The sequence below is a fragment of the Centropristis striata genome, chromosome 11, assembly GCF_030273125.1.
Source record: "Centropristis striata isolate RG_2023a ecotype Rhode Island chromosome 11, C.striata_1.0, whole genome shotgun sequence".
Taxonomy (NCBI): Eukaryota; Metazoa; Chordata; class Actinopteri; order Perciformes; family Serranidae; genus Centropristis; species Centropristis striata.
This window is the reverse complement of record NC_081527.1, coordinates 17,083,206-17,103,391: the sequence shown is the minus strand read 5'-3', so window position 1 is coordinate 17,103,391 and position 20,186 is coordinate 17,083,206. Positions and strand designations below refer to the sequence as shown.

The 20,186-nt window shown below is 38.4% G+C and overlaps 1 protein-coding gene across 6 annotated transcripts in view; it reads left to right on the top strand.

The window, feature by feature from the left end:
* Positions 1 to 16,485, top strand: part of kif1ab (kinesin family member 1Ab) — a 36,619-nt gene extending 20,134 nt beyond the window's left edge. For 4 of the 6 annotated variants that reach the window (XM_059345100.1, XM_059345102.1, XM_059345104.1 and 1 more), the window contains 19 exons: positions 255 to 345; positions 437 to 555; positions 652 to 707; positions 851 to 959; positions 1,065 to 1,131; positions 1,874 to 1,958; positions 2,049 to 2,154; positions 2,431 to 2,454; positions 2,600 to 2,714; positions 2,848 to 2,981; positions 3,098 to 3,159; positions 3,242 to 3,387; positions 5,437 to 5,625; positions 5,718 to 5,789; positions 7,642 to 7,751; positions 8,510 to 8,629; positions 8,770 to 8,962; positions 9,059 to 9,177; positions 12,120 to 16,485. In XM_059345100.1, coding sequence (XP_059201083.1) covers positions 255 to 345; positions 437 to 555; positions 652 to 707; positions 851 to 959; positions 1,065 to 1,131; positions 1,874 to 1,958; positions 2,049 to 2,154; positions 2,431 to 2,454; positions 2,600 to 2,714; positions 2,848 to 2,981; positions 3,098 to 3,159; positions 3,242 to 3,387; positions 5,437 to 5,625; positions 5,718 to 5,789; positions 7,642 to 7,751; positions 8,510 to 8,629; positions 8,770 to 8,962; positions 9,059 to 9,177; positions 12,120 to 12,186 — 1,984 coding nt within the window. In that variant the 3' untranslated portion in view covers positions 12,187 to 16,485. The remainder of the gene's footprint in view (positions 1 to 254; positions 346 to 436; positions 556 to 651; positions 708 to 850; positions 960 to 1,064; positions 1,132 to 1,873; positions 1,959 to 2,048; positions 2,155 to 2,430; positions 2,455 to 2,599; positions 2,715 to 2,847; positions 2,982 to 3,097; positions 3,160 to 3,241; positions 3,388 to 5,436; positions 5,626 to 5,717; positions 5,790 to 7,641; positions 7,752 to 8,509; positions 8,630 to 8,769; positions 8,963 to 9,058; positions 9,178 to 12,119) is intronic. The other 2 variants (XM_059345105.1, XM_059345103.1) reach the window with 1 other exon arrangement.
* The last annotated feature ends 3,701 nt before the right edge of the window (positions 16,486 to 20,186 follow it).

The window sequence follows — 20,186 nt, the reverse complement described above, 5'->3', positions numbered from 1 at the left end:
ATACTTCTGAGAAATCTAAAAAAACTTTCTGAAAAACTGAAACTAAACTGAAACTATTAAAGGTGCTCTGAAAACCAACTAAAACTGAACTTAAATGCAACTAAAAAAGTGCACTGATTGATTATTATAAATAAATAAGTTGTGAATGGTATGGTCTAAAATAGCTAAAGAAGAAAGTCAAATGTATGTGTATGTACTATGTAGAGAGATCAGTTTAACATAATTTAATATTGTGTTGTTAACACTGTTTTCAGCTTCATCCATCGCCACGACGAAGCTTTCTCCACCGAGCCGCTGAAGAACACGGGCAGAGGGCCTCCGCTTGGCTTCTACCACGTTCAAAATGTAAACATTCAGATCTGTTCACGGATTTTATTCATTACAAACATGTATCTTGAGGCCGTGTTTGAGTCGTATTCCCTCTCTTTTCTGTTAGATCACAGTGGAAGTGACAAAGTCCTTCGTCGAGTACATCAAGACTCAGCCCATCGTCTTCGAGGTGTTTGGTCACTATCAGAAACAGCCTTTCCCTCCGCTCTGCAAAGACCTGATCAGGTCAGGAGAGAAAGAAAGAAACTGACACTTAATTCCTCCCAGCTGATGACTTAATTTTAGATAAATTTCCTCATGCTTGTTTCCTTGTGTTTTTAGTCCTCTGAGACCTTCCAGGAGGCAGTTTCCCAGGGTGATGCCCTTATCCAAACCAGGTGAGCAGTGACGTTTAATGTGCCTGAGAGTAAATCAGCACGTTATTTATTCATGATGGGATCTCCACACTTCAGTTTCGGTTCTAGTACAGTCTGGTTTACTCGGTGTCACACATTAATCTGTTCCCTCTTCATTCCTTCAGTGCCGGCCACAAAGCTCAGCACGCTGACCCGCTCCACCGCAGGGCCGTGTCACGCCAAATACGACCTCATGGTCTTCTTTGAGATCTGTGAGCTGGAAGCTAACGGAGAGTGAGTTTTTTATGTCTGTGTTTCCGATTGAATAAAATAAAGCAATGAACGTTTTTGAGATTTGACTATTAATATTTAATGTTTTGATTATTTCCCTTTTTACAGCTACATCCCAGCTGTTGTTGACCACAGAGGTGGGATGCCCTGCCACGGCACTTATCTCCTACATCAGGTCCGTCATGTCACACCGTCATGCTTCCCCAATTGATATTTACATATTTATTGTTCACTTTCATTAGATGATATACATAACATACGTTATATCAATCGATTTCCATATTTTTATGGTGTACCATCAAGATTTAGTTGAATATATTTATTTGAGCTGCAGCAAACTTAAGTGCACAGGATATTTTTTAAGAGTTAAATTTAAATCCAAATGTTTTTAAAATGTGCAAATGGTCAACATTAAGATTTAGATCCTACATTTATATTAAGATGTCATGTTTAGATTTAAATTTAACATTGAGATTTAATGGTAATTTCTTTCTTTTAATTATTATTATTTTTTTTAGATTAAAATAATAAAAATAATTTGGTTTTGATGTTACTTTCACAATTAAATAAGCTTTTTGATTTAACATTAAACATTAAGATTTAGCATTTGCATTAACAGTTTTGTCACAAAAATTTGTCTGAAATGAAAGGAAAATGAGCTAAATCTGAGAAAAGTGAGCTAAAAATGTAAATATATCAGATAGGAATTTGTAAAGAAATGTTTACACTGGTCAGTCACCCCTTAGATTTGTTTGTATGTATGTATCAATCATTTGAACAACTGGGAGGGAGCATCTTTGAATAGCAGTGATAAAGTTTAAAAACCTGGAAAAATACAACACAGAAACCAAATTCAGTTTTGTCTTCATCACCTGAACTCCAGTAACTAACTGGTTTATCTTCTCTGGACTCCACAGGGCATCCAGAGGAGGATCACAGTCACCATCGCTCATGAAACAGGAAACGATATTGAGTGGAAAGAAGTGAAGGAGTTGGTTATTGGTAAGTGATACGGACAATTACATAACACCTTTGGCCAAAACTCAAATTTGTCTCTCTGGTTTAATCTCATCATGACTTGTTTACTTTCAGGTCGTATTAGAAACACACCAGAGGCTGATGAGACCATCATCGACCCCAACATCCTCTCGCTCAACATCCTGTCATCTGGATACTTCTGGCCCAAACACAATGACAAGTACACATTTTAGAATTTTTATTTTCTCTGTGTATTTGCTGTTTGATAATCAACAAAAGTTTCCTCTTTGAATTTAATAATAAACCTATATTAGTTTCTGTGTTTAGTACGTTTTTGTAAACATTGCTTCTATGTGCCTTTTAAATTAATATGTTATTTGGCTTTAATGCTCTTTTCAGTTTGCATGGATCAGTATGGTTTGCTGAGTTCAAACTTTTAACAGCTGCCGTTAAAAGTTTCTAACTCCTGTTTCTCTTTATCCTTTGCTAACACCAGCGTCTCCTTGGGAGTTGATCATAGGTATAAATGACAATCATTTTTATCTTTTTATCAACTATTGCTTCTGATAACAAAAAATGGCTATTTGCTCACAGCCGTTTCATGAGGTTTTCTTCTTTAGAAATTCCTAAGAAAGTTGACTACATTTTCGCTTTTCACATCGCAGAACTTTCTACCGGTTTGAGGCAGCATGGGACAGCTCCATGCACAACTCTCTGCTTCTGAACAGAGTCACTCCCTATGGGGAGAAGATCTACATCACCCTCTCTGCTTATCTAGAGGTACCAAGTCATTCAGTTTACAGATTGTTTTCTTTGTAGGCTGGACTAAAACATTCAGTCAGTAACCGGATTTTAATAACATTTTAAGCTTTTCTGGATTCTGATTTGCTGCTGTTCTGTTTATTTTAACCAGATGGAGAATTGCACTCAGCCAACTGTGATCACCAAAGATTTCTGCATGGTGTTTTATTCCCGTGACGCGAAGCTGCCGGCGTCTCGCTCCATCAGAAACCTCTTCAGCACCGGCTGCCTCCGGCCCTCTGAGAGGTACAGACTTATGAATTCATACAGCCTGGATCTTACAGTGATTGTCAACCTCTGTATCTAAGAAACATGCAACACAATAAAACTGGCAGTAAAATTGATTTCTCTCTCCTTTTCAGTAACCGTGTCACTGGAGTTTATGAAGTCACCCTCTGCCATGTGGCGGACAACGGAAGTCCAGGTGAGGACGAAATCAAAGAGAATAACCAACAAAACCTTGGGGTTTGTATTTTGATTTACAATATTCACATCTTCTATTTCAGGCATGCAGCGACGTCGCAGGCGTGTGCTGGACACCTCGGTGGCGTATGTCCGAGGAGAGGAGAACCTGGCTGGGTGGAGGCCTCGCAGCGACAGCCTCATCCTGGACCACCAATGGGAGCTGGAGAAACTCAGTTTACTGCAGGAGGTCAGTACGGTGAAGAGGTTTGTTAGTGAGATAAAATATATTGTTTCTGGAAAAGAACAGTTTATTATATTTTGATTGAGCCTCACGAAGTTGAATAAAATTTGGATTCCAGCTCAGTTTCACCCAATTGTCGCTGTCCTGTGAAAACCAGGTATAACAAAACATCTTCTGATGAGAAAACCAACCTTTTCACAGCTTTGAGGTAATGCACCTTTCAGGTAGGTTTTTAATATAGCTGTGAATCGGCAAGAATCTGGCAATACTTTATGTATCATGATACAGTGGTTAAAGTGGAAAAAACTTTCATAATATACAGAACACACCACCATATGCCATTCTACAATGTCTTTTATCCAAAGTGATGTACATTTGGCACTACAGAGGAGAAGAGTCTTGTTTGAGACGTAGAGCCCTTCAGCGGCGGAGGAGCCAGGCGCCTTTCACTTGAAGAGCGTAGTGGGTGGGAGGGTTTGTGGACCTGAACAAAGGAGTTCGGATATGCAGGGGCTGTGCCTGTTGCTATTTTTTAGCTCTTTACTTATGCATAAGAGTTAGCTATTTTCACAATTAGAACAAAGGGATCTGCATTTGCATTCATCACAGTCTCAGTACAGTACATACAACATTATAGCAATACTCTTGGTGCATTTTGTGTGCTACAAATCTTTGCATGTAAACTATTAATTAAAAATCAATGCGTAATTTTTGAGTATCAATACTTTATTACAAAAAATAACAAGAGGGTCGCCGGTTCGCCTCCCACCTGCGGCTCTTCTGTGTGGAGTTTGCATGTTCTCCCCGTGTCAGCGCGGGTTCTCACCGGGTACTCTGGCTTCCTCCCACAGTCCAAAAACATGCACTAAGGTTTAATTGGTGACTCTAAATTGCCCGTAGGTGTGAATGAGAGTTTGATTGTCTGTCTCTATCTGTCAGCCCTGTGATAGTCTGGCGACCTGTCCAGGGTGTACCCCGCCTCTCGCCCAATGTCAGCTGGGATCGGCTCCAGCCCCCTGCGACCCGAATGCGGATAAGCGGTTAAGGTTAATGAAAAAAAAAGGATTAGCTCCCCTTTAAATTTCTCCAACCTTGTGAAAATCTATTCATACCGGGTGCCTATAGATGTAAAATTATAGAAGATTCTGCAGCTGCGGCCTAATATATCAAATTCAGTGTACGACCAGTGCTCTCCTGTTTGCTGTTGTGTGCCAGGGAAGCACGTTGAGTGTTGCGAACACCAACAGACTTAACAAAGTGATCCGCAAGGCCAGTCACATTGTGGACCTGAACTTTCTGGGGGCGGTTTCAGAAAGAACGATGCTGTCCGAGTTATGTGTCATCTTGGACAATGTCTCCCACCCACTCTAGGACGTGTTGGGCAATCACAGGAGTACATTCAGTCCAAGACTCACTGCACCGAGATGCATGTAAAATACATACATTCAACTGTGTAATACTCTAGTTTACTCTTGCATCAATAGTGCTTTAGTACTTACATACATACATTATAACTAATATACGTATTTATACAATTTCTTTATACTATTCTTGCATTTTAACAAACCTAATCATAGATCCCACTTTTAAGCATTATTGTCATAAACACTGTTATTTATATTGTAGTATACATATTTATTATTTATATTTCTAAATATGTTGTCGTTATTTATTGTAGTATGATGCACATTTTTATATACTGTACTTTTTTTCTATTTTCTCTATGTTTATATATATTTAAATTCCAGGATGGGAGCAACTATTACAGTTTCCTCTGAGGATCAATAGGATCAAGCTATTTCTGATCCTGGTATACAGAAACTATATTTGGTAGATATTTTAGGAGGGATTTGACACAGCTGCAATCTTTCCTTTGAAAATGAATCAAAGACAAAAGAAGCAAATCACTGGTACATTCATCTAGTCTCAACAAAATCGAGCATTCCTGGATCTCCTTGTGGACAACCTGCAGTGCCTAAAATGTCACCAGTCCCAGTAAAACACCGTTTGAGCCTTTCTGGACCACAACAAGTCTGTATGTGCTTGTGTTTTCAGGTGGAGAAGACCAGGCACTACCTGCTGCTGAGGGAGAAGCTGGAGGCGACTCTGCAGGCGGGACAGGATGCGCTCTACAAGAGCAGCGACATCAGCGATTTTGCAAAGAGTCCCGTCCTCAGCCACAGTCCCAGCGGCAGCCCTGCCCTTGACAGTCCCAACCAGAGGCAGAGGGAGCTGGCTGCCAAGGTGACTGCAGTTTTTTTTGCCTGTTTTTAAATAGTTTTGATCAGATACAGATTTTATTCAACATCATCCGTCCTATTTTTTCTTCTCTCCAGTGTCTGCGTCTGCTGATGCACACCTTCAACAGGGAGTACAGCCAGGTGAGCAGCAGTGCCAGTGAGAGCAAGGTGAGCCCCAGCCTAGGCCCTCTAACCCGGCCCGTTAATCCTTCTGAACCTTTAGCGTTTACCTCTGTACCTTTTACACAGTATTTAAGCCCCACACTTAACCCACTATCTTCCATTCTATTCATTCATTATTCTGTCTTTTTTTTTTTTTTTAGCAGAGACTGTCTTTTCAACATCTTTCTTACTTAGCTAATCTGTTTTCATATCACTCTGATTTTTTTTTAAAAAGTGGTTGTATGAGGTATTTATCCATATCCTACAGTAGATGGTTGGACCGTCCAAAGTTTGGAGAAGCAGACAGGTGAACCAACACAGAAGCTAAGAAATGTACTGCTGTGGACCAAGGTTATAATAGTTCTGGATTTTTCATTAGTTTTAGTTTTAATTTGTTTTAAATTTTTGTTTTCAAATTCAGTTGGTTTTAATTAGTTTTTAGATTGAGTTTGCTAGTTTTAATTTTTTTTTTTTTCTTTTTTAGATGCTTGGTTTTCGTTTATTTTTTATTGTTTTTTAGTGTTAGTTTTTTGTAATGGGCTATTTGTTGGATGCAAGGTTTAAAAAGACACAATAAATTTGGCCTTTATTTCCTTTTCCTATGCCTATAGTTAGTTTTGTAACCACACAATACAGTTTCACTTAGTTATTGTTAAAAAATACATTTTAAAAAAGTGTTCGTTATTTTGTTAGTTTTCGTTAAGTATAATAACCTTGCTGTGGACAGGGGCAGCAGCAAAACATATTTTAGCCATCTGAAAAAAGGCCCACCTAAAACTATCTATTTCAGAAGTGTACATATTTAAATACATATTACTATAGTACATATACATAATATTTTCACTGCTTTACCTCAGTGTCAGAAAGCCCATTCTGATGGAGAACTGAAGCGCTTATATGATGTCTTCAAACCAGACTCCATTGACAAAAACAGGAATTTTACTTTGAGTTGCTGGTCTACCTTGATCGGTTGGTTGATTTATTGTGTGACTTTGGTGTTTTAAAGGGTCACACAGTAACACAAACTAACTGATAAAGGCAGTGGTTGACCAGTAACCACTGTGTAACATTACTGTTTTTGTCAAAGCCTATGCCTTGTCTGGTGGCTTTGAAGTAAGTATGGATAACAGCTTTATTCCCAGTCAGAAAAAGTGATAGACAGAGATATAAAGCAGTGAAATTATTCTAAATATAGCTATCGCTGGAGGATCTCCAAACTGGAGGTGTGATAACGGCCATCTACTGTAGGTAACACACTGACTATAGATGAGTGTCTCATACAACCTCACTTAAAAGAATCCAAACTATCCCCTTAACCTTTTCTTTCATGTCTCAGTAGACCTGGGCTAAATATTATTCACAAACAATTCTTTCTTCAGATGAGCCAGATATGACAATCAAACAAGATTTTTTTTTCACAATAATATTGACTCAGGTTTACTGCTTAACTCATGCATCTATATTTCATGCCTTCGAGTAATTTCCCCTCCTCCTTTTCCCGGCCTTATCCCTAACTGCCCCCTCCCTCTTTAGACTCTGCGAGGCTCCCACTAACGTGATGTTACTCCTGCATGTCCTCTAACATGTTAATCAGCAAGGGGCTCTTAGATTAGATGAGGATTACAGTGGTTCAGAGATCAGTACATTTCTGGAAAATGACAAATATTCTGAATGAAATGTTCTCTGAATGCATGTCTGTGTTGTCTGTGCTTAATTGTTTGCTGGTATGTTTTGTCTGTATCTGTGTTCGTCCCTCTTGTTTTGTGTGTGTGTGTGTGTGTGTGTGTGTGTGTGCTTCTCCATGCACGATTTGTTGTGAATGCGTTTCTGTGTGTGTGATTGGGTGTGTGTGTTTTAGCTTTCTGAGATGTCTGCGTCGCTAATGAGAGACTCCTCCTCGTCTGGACTGAGCACGCTCACTCCGTCATCTACCTGCCCCTCATTGGTCGAAGGGAACTATGACATCAGGTATGTAACTACACACTGTTACTCGTCACAGTCTCGGGTTTTAGATACTTTGCTCCACTGTGCATGAGAAGATAAAGTAAATAAATTCAAGTTAGTATACGCTATAATCAAGTGACAACTGTTAATTGTAAAATTACTCTGATTGCACTGCCTTCTTTGATGATACAGTAGATAGTTTTTGCTCTGAAATGTCCCGACATTTACTAAACAATAAAATAAAATAAATAAAAAATTGTTGTTTCTGCTTCTGCCAATTAAAAAGTGGGAAAAGTAGGTATGGGTTGTAAATTATGCATTCAAAATATATATGTATATTAATATTTCAAGTATACTTGAAGTATCAAAAATCAAGCAGATTATTCCCTCTCAGAGAGTTTAATTATTATGTATAACATATCATTGGATTATGATTGCACATGCAGTAACATGTAAGCAGTATATTTCATAATATTATATTATATTAATGTATATTTTATTTTGTTGTAGCAGATAAACATGCAGCTGATTGTTACTACATTTAACCCTACTTGGTAGCTTAATCTTGGGGCTGCCTGATTATGTTAAAAATTATTATCATCATTATTATCAATATTGAGATCACAATTATGGCACACAACTATTGACTGACTTTGGAAACATTATGTACATTTTTAATTTGAATGGCTTTTTAGCAGTGGATTTTAACTGAACTGAACTTAAAAAAAATATTTTCCCAAATCATTCAGCCTTATTATGAACATGTTGTTTATGTTGTATAGACACACTGAACCTGGTTCAGGAGCTTCCACACCGGATCTGGACCCGTACAGTCCAGTGGACAGAAAGAAAGCTCTCAGAGGATGCACCTTTGTTCCTGACATACAGGAGATCCGTGTCAGGTCAGAACACACACACACACACACACACACACACACACACACACACACACACTGTACCTGATATTGAGTCACTTTGGAATACAATAGATATATTGCAAGGCAGTGGTCCAGTATTTAGTCTTCTCTTTCAACATGTGCAGCCCCATCGTGTCAAAGAAAGGTTACTTGCACTTCCTGGAGCCGCACACCAGCGGCTGGGTGAAGCGTTACGTGGTGGTGCGCAGGCCATACGTCTACCTGTACCGCAGCGAGAGGGACAGCGTGGAGAGAGCCGTCATCAACCTGTCGTCTGCCAAGGTGGAATACAGTGAAGACAAACAGACCTTACTGCGGGTACGATGAGCTCACTAGTAAAACAGATTTTTAAGGTGAATGAATAAACATTAACTCACTGAACCTGATTGAACTTAAGTAACCTCATGTCTCCAGACCCCCAACACGTTTGCTGTCTGCACTGAGCATCGTGGGATTCTGCTGCAGGCCACCAACGACAAAGAGATGCACGACTGGCTGTACGCTTTTAACCCTCTGTTAGCCGGCACCATCAGGTGAGTGGTGGAGCGACTGTGAAGGGGACAATCCATTAAGGTTTTCGTCATATAGAAGTTTCATCTAAAGTAGACAAAAAAAATCCCAAAAAAGTGTAAATGCAGAGAAGCTTAATGACTAGGCAAATCAAACAGCTAAAAAAGAAAAAGCTGAAATGTAAAATACAAGTAGAAAGCAAAATTGCTATTAAACATTAAAATGACTATTTTACATCCTGTTTTTTAATATTATTTTAAAATCCTTTTGTTTATTTATGAATTTATGAATTAATGTATTTTTAAATGACTTGCAGTGGCAAAAAAAAAGTATGTGAACCCTTTGAAATGACAGTTTCCTGCATGAATTTGTCATAAAATGTGACCTGATCTGCATCTAAGTCCCAAGTATAGAAAAACACAATGGGCCTCATTCATGAAACGTGAGCAGAACGAATTTGTGTGTAAACCGTTCGCAGACGGAAATTTACGTGCATCTCCGCATTCATCAATATTTTAGTAGCTCCGATCTTTTCGTAGCTACTAACAAAATCTACACATGCTGCTGACCACACGTAGTGCTTGTGTAAATTTAAGAACGCATATAAATAATGCTCGTCACTGTTGGAAATTACAATTTTAATTCATAATGCGTTCTGTTATGTACACAATACGCAGATGCCTTTGAAACATGTGATATAAACATGACAAACGATTAAAAATATAACATATTTAGTTAAATTAGTTGGCAATTGGCGGGATTAAGATTCAGATTAAACTCATAATTGTGAATTATCTATGTAAATTGACTCAATAGATTACGCGTTATTTTCTACATGTTAAATGATGATAATAAAAATATAGGCTAATAATAAAATCACAAAAAGGATGTAAACCATTACCATATCTGGATCAATTCTTATTAAACCTCCCACAGTATAAAAGGCCCTCAGTCCTAGTTAATGGTAACCATGGCTGAACTTGCACTTCTACATGATTTGGCGCAAGGCGCTATTTGGAGAGAGCGGTACTTCAGGGATCGGGCAGATCTGTTGGCTGAGAATGATGAATGGTTGATTAGTCGTTTCAGACTACCGAGACCAATTCTGTTGCATTTATGCAACATTATGGAGCCTAATCTGACGAGGCCAACAAAACGCAGCCATGCCATCCCTGCACACCTACAAGTGCTATCTGTGCTTGGCTTCCTAGCCACAGGGACGTTCCAGCGGGAGATAGGTGACAGGTCCGGCATTTCGCAACCATCCATGAGCCGCATCCTGCCTGCAGTTCTCAGAGGTATCATTAAATTAATGCCAGAGTATATCCAATTTCCATACGGCGCACAACGGCAGACAGAAGTAATGCAGGGGTTCAGTGCAGTTGCAAACATGCCAGGTGTTATCGGTGCCATAGACTGCACACACGTACGCATCAAGGCTCCATCCGGTGATGCATTTGCTTACATTAACCGGAAAAACTTTCATTCCGTGAATGTGCAACTGATCTGTGACGCAAAGTGTGTGTTGTTAAACGTTGTGGCACGGTGGCCCGGTGGGACGCATGACGCATTCATCCTGCGTAATTGCGCAGTTGGCACGCGTTTGGAGGATGGAGCTGTGAGAGACGGCTGGCTCATTGGTAAGAATATAGCCTGCATAATCACATGTGTGTGTTATATATGGACTTACCCTTCTATATCCATAGGGGATAGGGGTTACCCACTGACGCCGTGGCTTATGACCCCACTGGCCAGCCCGCAGACACCACAGGAGCTGTCACACCACTACTAACAGATGAAAATAAAAAAAATTTTTGGACTCCTCTTCTCCCAAAATAATTTCAATCTCCGCTTCGGAAAAATTCTTTTTTCTTTCTCGTTCTTTTTTTCTTTGTGCCATGACTGACAGGTCGACAGGATGCCTCTACACACCTCCTTATATGGTGGTCATTAGCAATTCATGGGCGGGGTTCATGCTAATTGCTGATTACCGGGAGCGCGCTGCCACCTTGCGATGGATTGGCATTCATGATCATACACACGTGTATACGATCAGATCTGAGTTTCCCGCGGCGTTCATGAATCCGGAGTAGGTTTTTAGTAGCGTAGGCTTTTATGTGCAAATCTACGCACAAATCTACTAACGTTTCATGAATGAGGCCCAATGTGTTTAACCTATAGTATTTCATGTCTTTTTTGAACACATCCATGGAACATTCATAGTGCTGGTGGAGGTGAACCCTTAGGCTAATGACCTCAGCAGGAGCTAATTGGAGTCAGGAGTTAGCAAACCTGGAGTCCAATCAATGAAATGAGATTTGAGCAACGTGTAGAGCTACACTCAAACTTTTTTAGTGTGCTGTTGACGAGACGCATCTGCGGATGAACCTGTGAAGACCTACGAGCAAGAATTGTTGATTTGCACAAGACTGGAAGGGATTAGAAAGTAATCTCAAACACATTTATGACAAATTATTGCAGAAAACTAGGTCATATCAAGGGTTCACATAACATAACATTGATCTTTTAAAATGTTTTAATTCTAAAACTTGTTATAGTTGGATAGATAGATAGATAGATAGATAGATAGATAGATAGATAGATAGATAGATAGATAGATAGATAGATAGATAGATAGATTAGACTTTATTGTCCACTGTGGTGGCAATTTGTCTTTGGCTTCTCCAGTATATAAGATACAAACATGACCCACATAAAAACATAATGAATATACAGAAATACACATAAGTAATAAATAAACACACCAGCAAAACACTATACACCAATAAAAACATACAGCAAAAAACAATTAAAATGGAAATGGACAGGAACCAGCAGCAGCAGGTGAACACATATTAACTAAAGCAAAGCCTTATTACTGTTTCCATGTCTCTTGTGGTCCTCCATATTTACAAAGTGCTATTTTTGTGTGTGTTCATCATCTTCCTCCATCTTCTCTCCTTAGGTCAAAGCTCTCCCGGAGAAAGTCGATCCAGTCGGCCTCACCAGTCTCGTCTGCTCCGAGGATGTGAGAGGTGAACCAACCTGGTGGAAAACAACAAACAAATAAAACAATACAATCTAAAAGCTCCACTCACCATCCTGCTCTAATGAACATAGACCATATAAACAAAGTTATACATAAAACCACTTAAATAACCTTCTATATGACGACAGCTCCAGTCCCAAACATCACTCGATCGCTCATCCTCAAACCCAACAAAACCGTCCTTTATCTCTTTTTGCAGTCACCACCTCAAAATCCTGCATGGTGTGCTCCCTCCTGACCTTTATAAGAAACATAAGACAAACTAACCACCCAAACCCGTGAATAAACTTACCTCTGCTGGGCATTGGGACTGGTTTTGATTAGCTTTCATGTAGAAATCTGTCATCTGTGAAGCTACCTGTTACCTGTAGAGAGTTAGTATGTGGTCAGTCCCTCCTTCAATCATTATAACTGAAAAAAAGTCCCAGTTTTAAATCAGCCATTCATGTATTTACAATAAACGCCACCAGGTGAGGGGGAAATTGCATACATCAATGTTTCTCTTTGTAGTGAGAGTGTGTTAAGTGCAGGGATGATCGCTCCACATAAATCCATCATAAACTGTACATTACCTCAGTTTGGATTGGCTTGGTGCTCTACAGCATAGAGTATTTGTTTCACTGCAGAGGTTTCAGTTAGCAAACAGATTGGTCATTTTAACACTGAAGTAGCATGAGGGATATGCTAGGACAAAAGGGTACGTTGTTGTTCCTGTGTCTTTTTTTCTTTCTGATTCCATAAAAACTGAGCTTGTGGGCTAGATTAAGGTGAAATAATCCTTTATCAGGAGAGATAACTCATGTCCTTGCCTTGTTATTGTTATGTGCTTTTTTAAAATTGTCAATAACCCCATGTGCGTAGAACCATGAAGGATCATGTTGTTTATTTATTTATTGTTGCTATTCTTGGTATTCTGCACTGTTATTTATTTGTGACAGGACCACTGACCAGTTTTGTTGCATGGCACTTTATTGTCTTTATTGAGTTAATGTATCATTTACTCACTTGTTTTAACCAAAGCGTTATTTTCTTGTTTTAATTGTTTAAAATCATTGTTCACTGTGCTGCTGTGTTAGCAGGCTTTTAAGATGTTAAAGAAATTGTTTCACATTTTTGGGATTACATTTATTTGCTTTCTTGCCAAAAGTAAGGTGAGAAGATTGTTACCAATCTGGCTTGTAGGTGATGGCATGAAGCTACAGCTAGCAGCCAGATAGCTTAGCTTAGCTTAGTTTAGCTTGGCTTAGTTTGTTTTAGCTTAGTTTAGCTTAGCTTAGCTTGGCTTAGCTGAGCTTGGCTTAGCTTAACGTAAAGACTGGAAACAAGGGTAGACAGTTAGCAACAAAATCCGACTACCAGCACCTCATAACACACTACATCTTGTTAGTTTAATCTATACAAACTGAAATATAAAAACTACAAATTGTATAAAAGAAATGTGATGTCAGTAATTGGTTTGTGCACTACAGCATTGTAGCCTCGAATCTGGCATTTTGGCTGTTGCATTTCCTTAAAGTGTCTTTAAGTACAACCGAACGCAGAAGAAGATAGTTTTAGGTGATCAAAAGGTTACACATAACTTTAATGAGCTGATAACACACTGTGAAAGGGTCAAAGTCTGTACACTGAAAACACCCAAAAAGGAATTGTATGGCCATTTAAATGTACACAGTGCCATCGACCGATGAAACTAATTAGCCTCTTTTTTTATTTTTTTTTACAGCCAGTGGAGTCGCCCCCTGCTGGCCTTTTGAAAGAATGCAGGTTTAAGAGCGCTTCGTAACAATGATAAGTTGAGGTTTTTTTCAGGGGAGTCATGTGCCCGGCTACTTCTTGGTGTCTTCCAGGACAAACAAAGATACAATTTAGATATATTGTATGAATAAGTGAGCTTTAAGTGTGCTGGTACCCAGATTATTTACTTTCAAATTGAGCTGGGTCAACGATTTCTCCTGTTTCCAGTTTCTATGCTATGCTAAGCTTCTAACATCTTCTCACTACAAACCCAAGTGTACCATCCAGTCTGTATGTCATATGGAGTTTCCCTCCCTCATGGCAATATGCATAACCTCACAGTGTAACTTTAGGAAAGAAAGCAAATAAGCCAATTTTTTTAAGTGTTGATCTATTCTACCTAAATTAACCTAAGATGTTTTACATGGTAAATACACCAGGAGGACAACTGTTGATCAAATAAGCACTTATTCTGTCTGTTATGGGCCAGCAGAGTTGCTACAGTAAATATGTTTACTACTTAGAGTCCTCCAGTAGCTAAAAGGAAAGTTGTGATCGAACATGGACCTGTAATCTGTTGAAGGCCGTTGCTTTGAGTGGGCAAGAGCGTTGTCCATGCACCAGATAGTGCCTCCCTTTCTTCACCTCTTTTTCTTCTCTCCCTCTTTCATCGTTGTAATTGACATTAAAGTGAGTCACATGTGTCCAAGATTAAGCTTTTATGTAGAGTAAAAGTAGATGCTGTGAATTTTTTTTTTTTAAATACTGATGATCTATGTCAATGTTTTGGAGAGTGAATATTATCAATGATGCTATATAGTATGTTGGTATAGCCTGTAACGGTACAGCGTATATCTCATTATCACTGACTATAAATGTTGCATTTAAAAGCAATCCCCCTCTTAGCTTTTGTACTGTAGCTGCTAGATATTTGACAGCTTGAAGCTTGTGTCAGAAACCAGTACAGTATGATTAGCTCGGTGTTGTTATGACTTTTTATGTCCAGGGATGGTTTCTAGTTGCTTTTACTTGCTGTCTGTTATTTTGTATTATATCAAGATGACCCAAAATGTTGGTTTGAGATCAATATTATTAATGTAAGGAAAAAGAGTACTAAGAAAATTACTTGCCTTTGTTAGAAAATGTTTAAGGCGGGCATTATTATGATTTTTATTGTTTTATTTGCATTGAAAGGGATATTATCCTCTATCATAGACATGGCCAGCCAACCATTTTGTCTTTTTCCACTTGTTTATTGACTGGTTACGATCAGATTTTTGTTAAGTAATCAGGACTCTGTACGCCACAGGCCATCCAACCTGCTGAGCAGTGCAGCCTAATACGTAACAAAACTGTTCATAATCTGACAAAGTAGAGTTATATTTCACATTGAGATTCCTTGATACTTGTTGCGTCCTGTATTTTTTCTGTTAACAAAGAATTACATGGGATTAGATCTTTTATTTATGGGTCATTTTGTTATAATCAAATTGTTTTGTGAAATGCATATAGATATATATATATACTGTATGTTGTCTGCTAGAACAGAAGACAAATGGAAAGTTTATTATTTATAAAGTTTAGAAGGATGGATTATGTTTCTAAAGTATATTGCACTCATGCACATGGCATCTTTATTTAATATGATTTTGTATGATAATGTGTTTAAGAATGTATGGGAAATACTGGTTTGTGTTTAAAAAGATATTATGGCCCGGTCCTGAAGGGAGAAGATTAGATTCTGACACTGTGCCATTTTTGCTTCAGCAATCAAACCACCAACAACACTGCATCAAATTATATCGATTTTTCTTTTATTAGTGTACAACTAGCAGATGGCTTGCAATGCTTCCAGCCCTAATAGTTTAAGGGGTACAATGTTAAAAAACACTTTGTGAGACAGTTTTAGTGCACTGGCCAATAATTGTTGAAAGGTAAACGAGTTGATTCATTTCTATTTGGCTGCTTTTTAACTGTCATAGCTCTGGATCAAAGCATGCAGGTCCACTTATCTTCTGCTGTACTCTGTCCCTCTCTCCTGCCTTACCGCTTGCTAATGACAACAGCTTTCCCCCCCTGAAGTGCTGCTTGTAAAGTATTGTCATTCATGATCCTTGTAATGACTAACTGGAAACCTTCCTCTTGGCTCTGTCTTGTATATAAATGAAGATTTTCTGTGTTGGGTCTCATCACACAGATGATATTAACTCTCTCTTCCTCTGTATACCATGATGAATAAGAATAAATGGCCTGCTGCTTCGTCAATGTCACCCTCAGAGTAACGAGTGCTGATCAGGGATCAGTTTTTGCACATTTGTGAGTGAGGTGACCATCGTGGACCAGGGGTAGGTGATCGCAGGTCTGCCACTCTTGCTCTGAGCTGCTTGACCGAAGCAGAAACGGGTCTCTCAGCCTGTAATGAAGTCTTAATCTCAGTGCTCACGTTTATCTTTTGAGTGTTCTGGAGTTCTTTCTCATGTCTGTGGACACGTAACAAAAGTTGTCAAGAAAAAAACAAGGCGAATAAATAAATGAGTGTTGAAACTTATTCAATACTTAGTGTGATGTGTTTATCTTTATCAATGTTCACGTTTATCATCACAGCATGTGCATTTGGCTCACAGGAAACCTCATATTAAGGCAGAGGGACCAGTAGCGGTATTATGAACAATTTTAATCACCTTGCAGGATTGCTGTTGAAACATAAAGTTGGAATAATTTTGTTTTCAGACACAATACTCTGTTAATTGTGGTTTCACTTTCATTGTGATGTGTTTGGAAGAGATTGATTAATACAGTTTTGAGAAGATATACACTTTATCTGTCACAATCATTTCATGGAAAGAGGTAAAAAATATTTTATTCAAACTTTATGGGCTACCATATATATTGTCCAAATTTCCCACCAAACACCAGATATACACTCACCGTCCACTTTATTAGGTGAAAGTGGCAGTGTGGTCTTCTGCTGCTGTAGTTCATCTGCCTTAAGGTTGGACATGTTGTGCATTCAGAGGTCTTCTGCATATCTTGGTTGTAACGAGTGATTATTTGAGTTACTGTTGTCTTTCTATCACCTCCAACCAGTCTGGCCATTCTCCTCTTACCTCAGGCATCATTTTGGTCCAGGTAACTGCTGCTCGCTGGATATATTCTCTTTTTCGGACCTTACTCTATAAACCCTAGAGATGGTTGTTAGATCAGCAGTTTCTGAAAAACTCAGACCAGCCCGTCTGGCACCAGCAGCCACGCCACGTTCAAAGTCACTTAACCCATTGACTCCTAAAACGCCTGTAAAACCTCTGGGCAATTTTAAAATAAGCCCCTAAAACCTGAAGTTTTTCTGGAAATTCAACAGAAGTGTCAACGCTTCTACTAAATAATAGATTTTTCAGCCTCTGTAGCACATAGAAATGAAATTCAAAAAGTATTTGAGAGCTTATACAAATACTACAAAACGACGTATCCGCTTTCCAGGCTTCAATGGGTTAAATCACCTTTCTTCCCCATTCTGATGCTAGCTTTGAACGTGTCTACATGTCTATATGCCTAAATGCATTGAGTTGTTGCCATGTGATTGGCTGATTAGATATCTGAATTAACGAGCAGTTGAACAGATGTACATAATAAAGTGGCCAGTGAGTGTATCTTGACATCTACAAGGAAAAGAAAGCTGTTGGCTAATACAAAAATATTAAAAATAAGTGTGTAAGTGGAAGATTATTAATAACAAAAATCTTATTTTCCTCATCTTATCACACTGTCAGATTTAGTTTCCATATTAATTTGACTTATGCCATGACAGAATCACGACAATTAAGCACTCGATCCCTGAATCCAGTCTTTAGCCAGCGTTCATTCAACACTTTCAGTGAGAAAGTGTGATTGTCAATAGGCTTTATTGTCCTTAAGGTCTGCAGTATCTGTGGGCCTCTTTTATTTTGGATCGTACCTAAAAAAAAAAAAAAGGTTGACTGGGAAAATATTCACTTACTTATTTTTTTAACCTATAAAGCTCATTTTCTATCTCGTTTGTTTTATCTGTATAAATGTTCTGAAGTCTGAAAATGTTTTTTTTTTTGTTGTTTAACTGGGAGAAAAACTAGCTGCCAAAATATTGCTCATGTCAAACACAAAATATCATCAAAACTGAACCATGTTATATCTTAAAACACATATTGGAGCTTTAAATCTTGATTCTGATTGAGTTTTGTGAAATATAATATAACTAGAACAGCCTTTAGTCACTTAAAATATGAATAGTTCAAACGTGTTTTGTCACAGGGGAGCCAGGAGAACTTATATTTACCCTGTGTGACATTACATTATGCTACATGACCCCTTACAGGTCAGTGTTTTAGCTGACGGAGCAACCTAATAAATGTACAAAATAACATCGTGCTCTTCTCGTGTCTGTTCCGTAACAGTTTGTACTTTTGCTCAGGTTGAACACATGCGGCCGCCTGTGTGAGACTGTTCTTCTGGGTTTGTGCAGCCTTCCATTATTGATTATGTCCTCGTCGTGTGCTCAGCTGCAGCAGCCAGTCAGACAGACTAATCCCCTAATAACAGAAATACTGGAGTGGACACAAAAGCCCTGAGCTGAGTGAGGGGCACCCACCTCCCATCAGGCGCTGAGGTTACAGCACACTATTGATACACAAAAAGTTGGGTAAGATATCTGTGGGGCTTTTCTATGTAACAAATGTTGAATATTTAATCATATGTTGTGTGTCTGTTTCCATATCTCTGTCTACCTGCCTTCACTGTGTTTGTACTGAAGGTGTACAGTGATGTGGCGAGCTAAATACATTAAGAAGGGCACAGACCTCCGCCAAGGCCAAATGCCTTATTGTTAAAAAAGTGAGCAATAATTTGTGAATCTGCCCTGGGATTCTGATGCAAAATGTAATGGGTTCTTCCTTGATTCATACTACACCCTTCCACTGAGTTTTATGAAAATTGGCCAGTAGTTTTTTCTGGAATCCAGCTGAAGATCAAACCAAACTGAAAACACAAGCTCTTTGGTGGAGGAAATTAGGGAAATCGCAGCTTTCAAAAATTTCACTAAAAGCAATTTTTAAAAAGTAACACTGTGGAAACAGTGTAGACAACAAATCAAACTATATTTTTTACTAATCAGTAAAGAACATTTTAAAATTGATGCAATAACAAGAAAACTGGATCAAATAGTGTAAAAGAGTGTGAGCAGTAAATTGATACCACGAAAACTAAACAAAAAGTTTGAAAAAAAGCCGTTGGTCAGTGAAGTTTTTACAGTTTTTAATCTAGTAAACATATACTGCAGTCCATAACAATACAAGCAAAAAAGTAGGCCTGCAGTGAAAGTAACTGCAGTAAATGAACAGTAAGCATGACTCAGAATGTTGTGTAAGCTACACATATAATAGCCACAGGTAGCAAGGCTCATACAATGGGTGATAAATGATAGCAAGAAAACAGCTTAAAAAAACAATAAAAAATAAATATAATAAAACAAGCATAAAAAATGGTTGTCAATATTTGCTTGGTCACAAAAGCATATCGTATGCACAATTTATTCTTATTTTTCTTAATACCTGTTGATTTCTGATATTCACCAATGTTTCCTGATTTTGCTCCTCTGTTTAGTTCAGAGAGAATTTTGTAAGTAGCTGAGAAGATTCTTATCCATATTAGAAACATCTTTTTTTTTTCTACAGTCCCAAAATTGTTTGCCCAACACAAATACACACACACGCACACACACATGCACACACAAAATCACATGCTTATAAAATCAATTTTTGATTATATATATTTTATAATGTTATATGTTGTATATGGGTTTTTGAGTTTCCTGTAATGGTAGTATGTGATGGAAAATCATGTATTTTGTTGATTTTAAAAACAACAACAATATGTTGATTTCACTACTGCCTTTTTAAAATTAAATTAAATTCTCCCCAGTTCTCTGCCCTTATAAAGTGTTCAGGGGGTGTAACCTGTATGCTCATAAACAGTTATGATCAGGTAAGATTCATCGTTTGGCTGAATGCATGTTGTAATGGAACTGTGCCATTAGGGGTTGCTATAGCAACAGAATGTCCAACTGAAACCAACTGCTGCTGGCGGAATAATTTATATTAATTAATTAATACACAACTCCACATTTCCCTGAAGCCAAATCTGTATGCCACAAGAAGTCAAAAGCTCACGCTCCAGTGAGCTGTGGTGAGGCAGACATGGCCGTCATCTTGTGTCATAAGT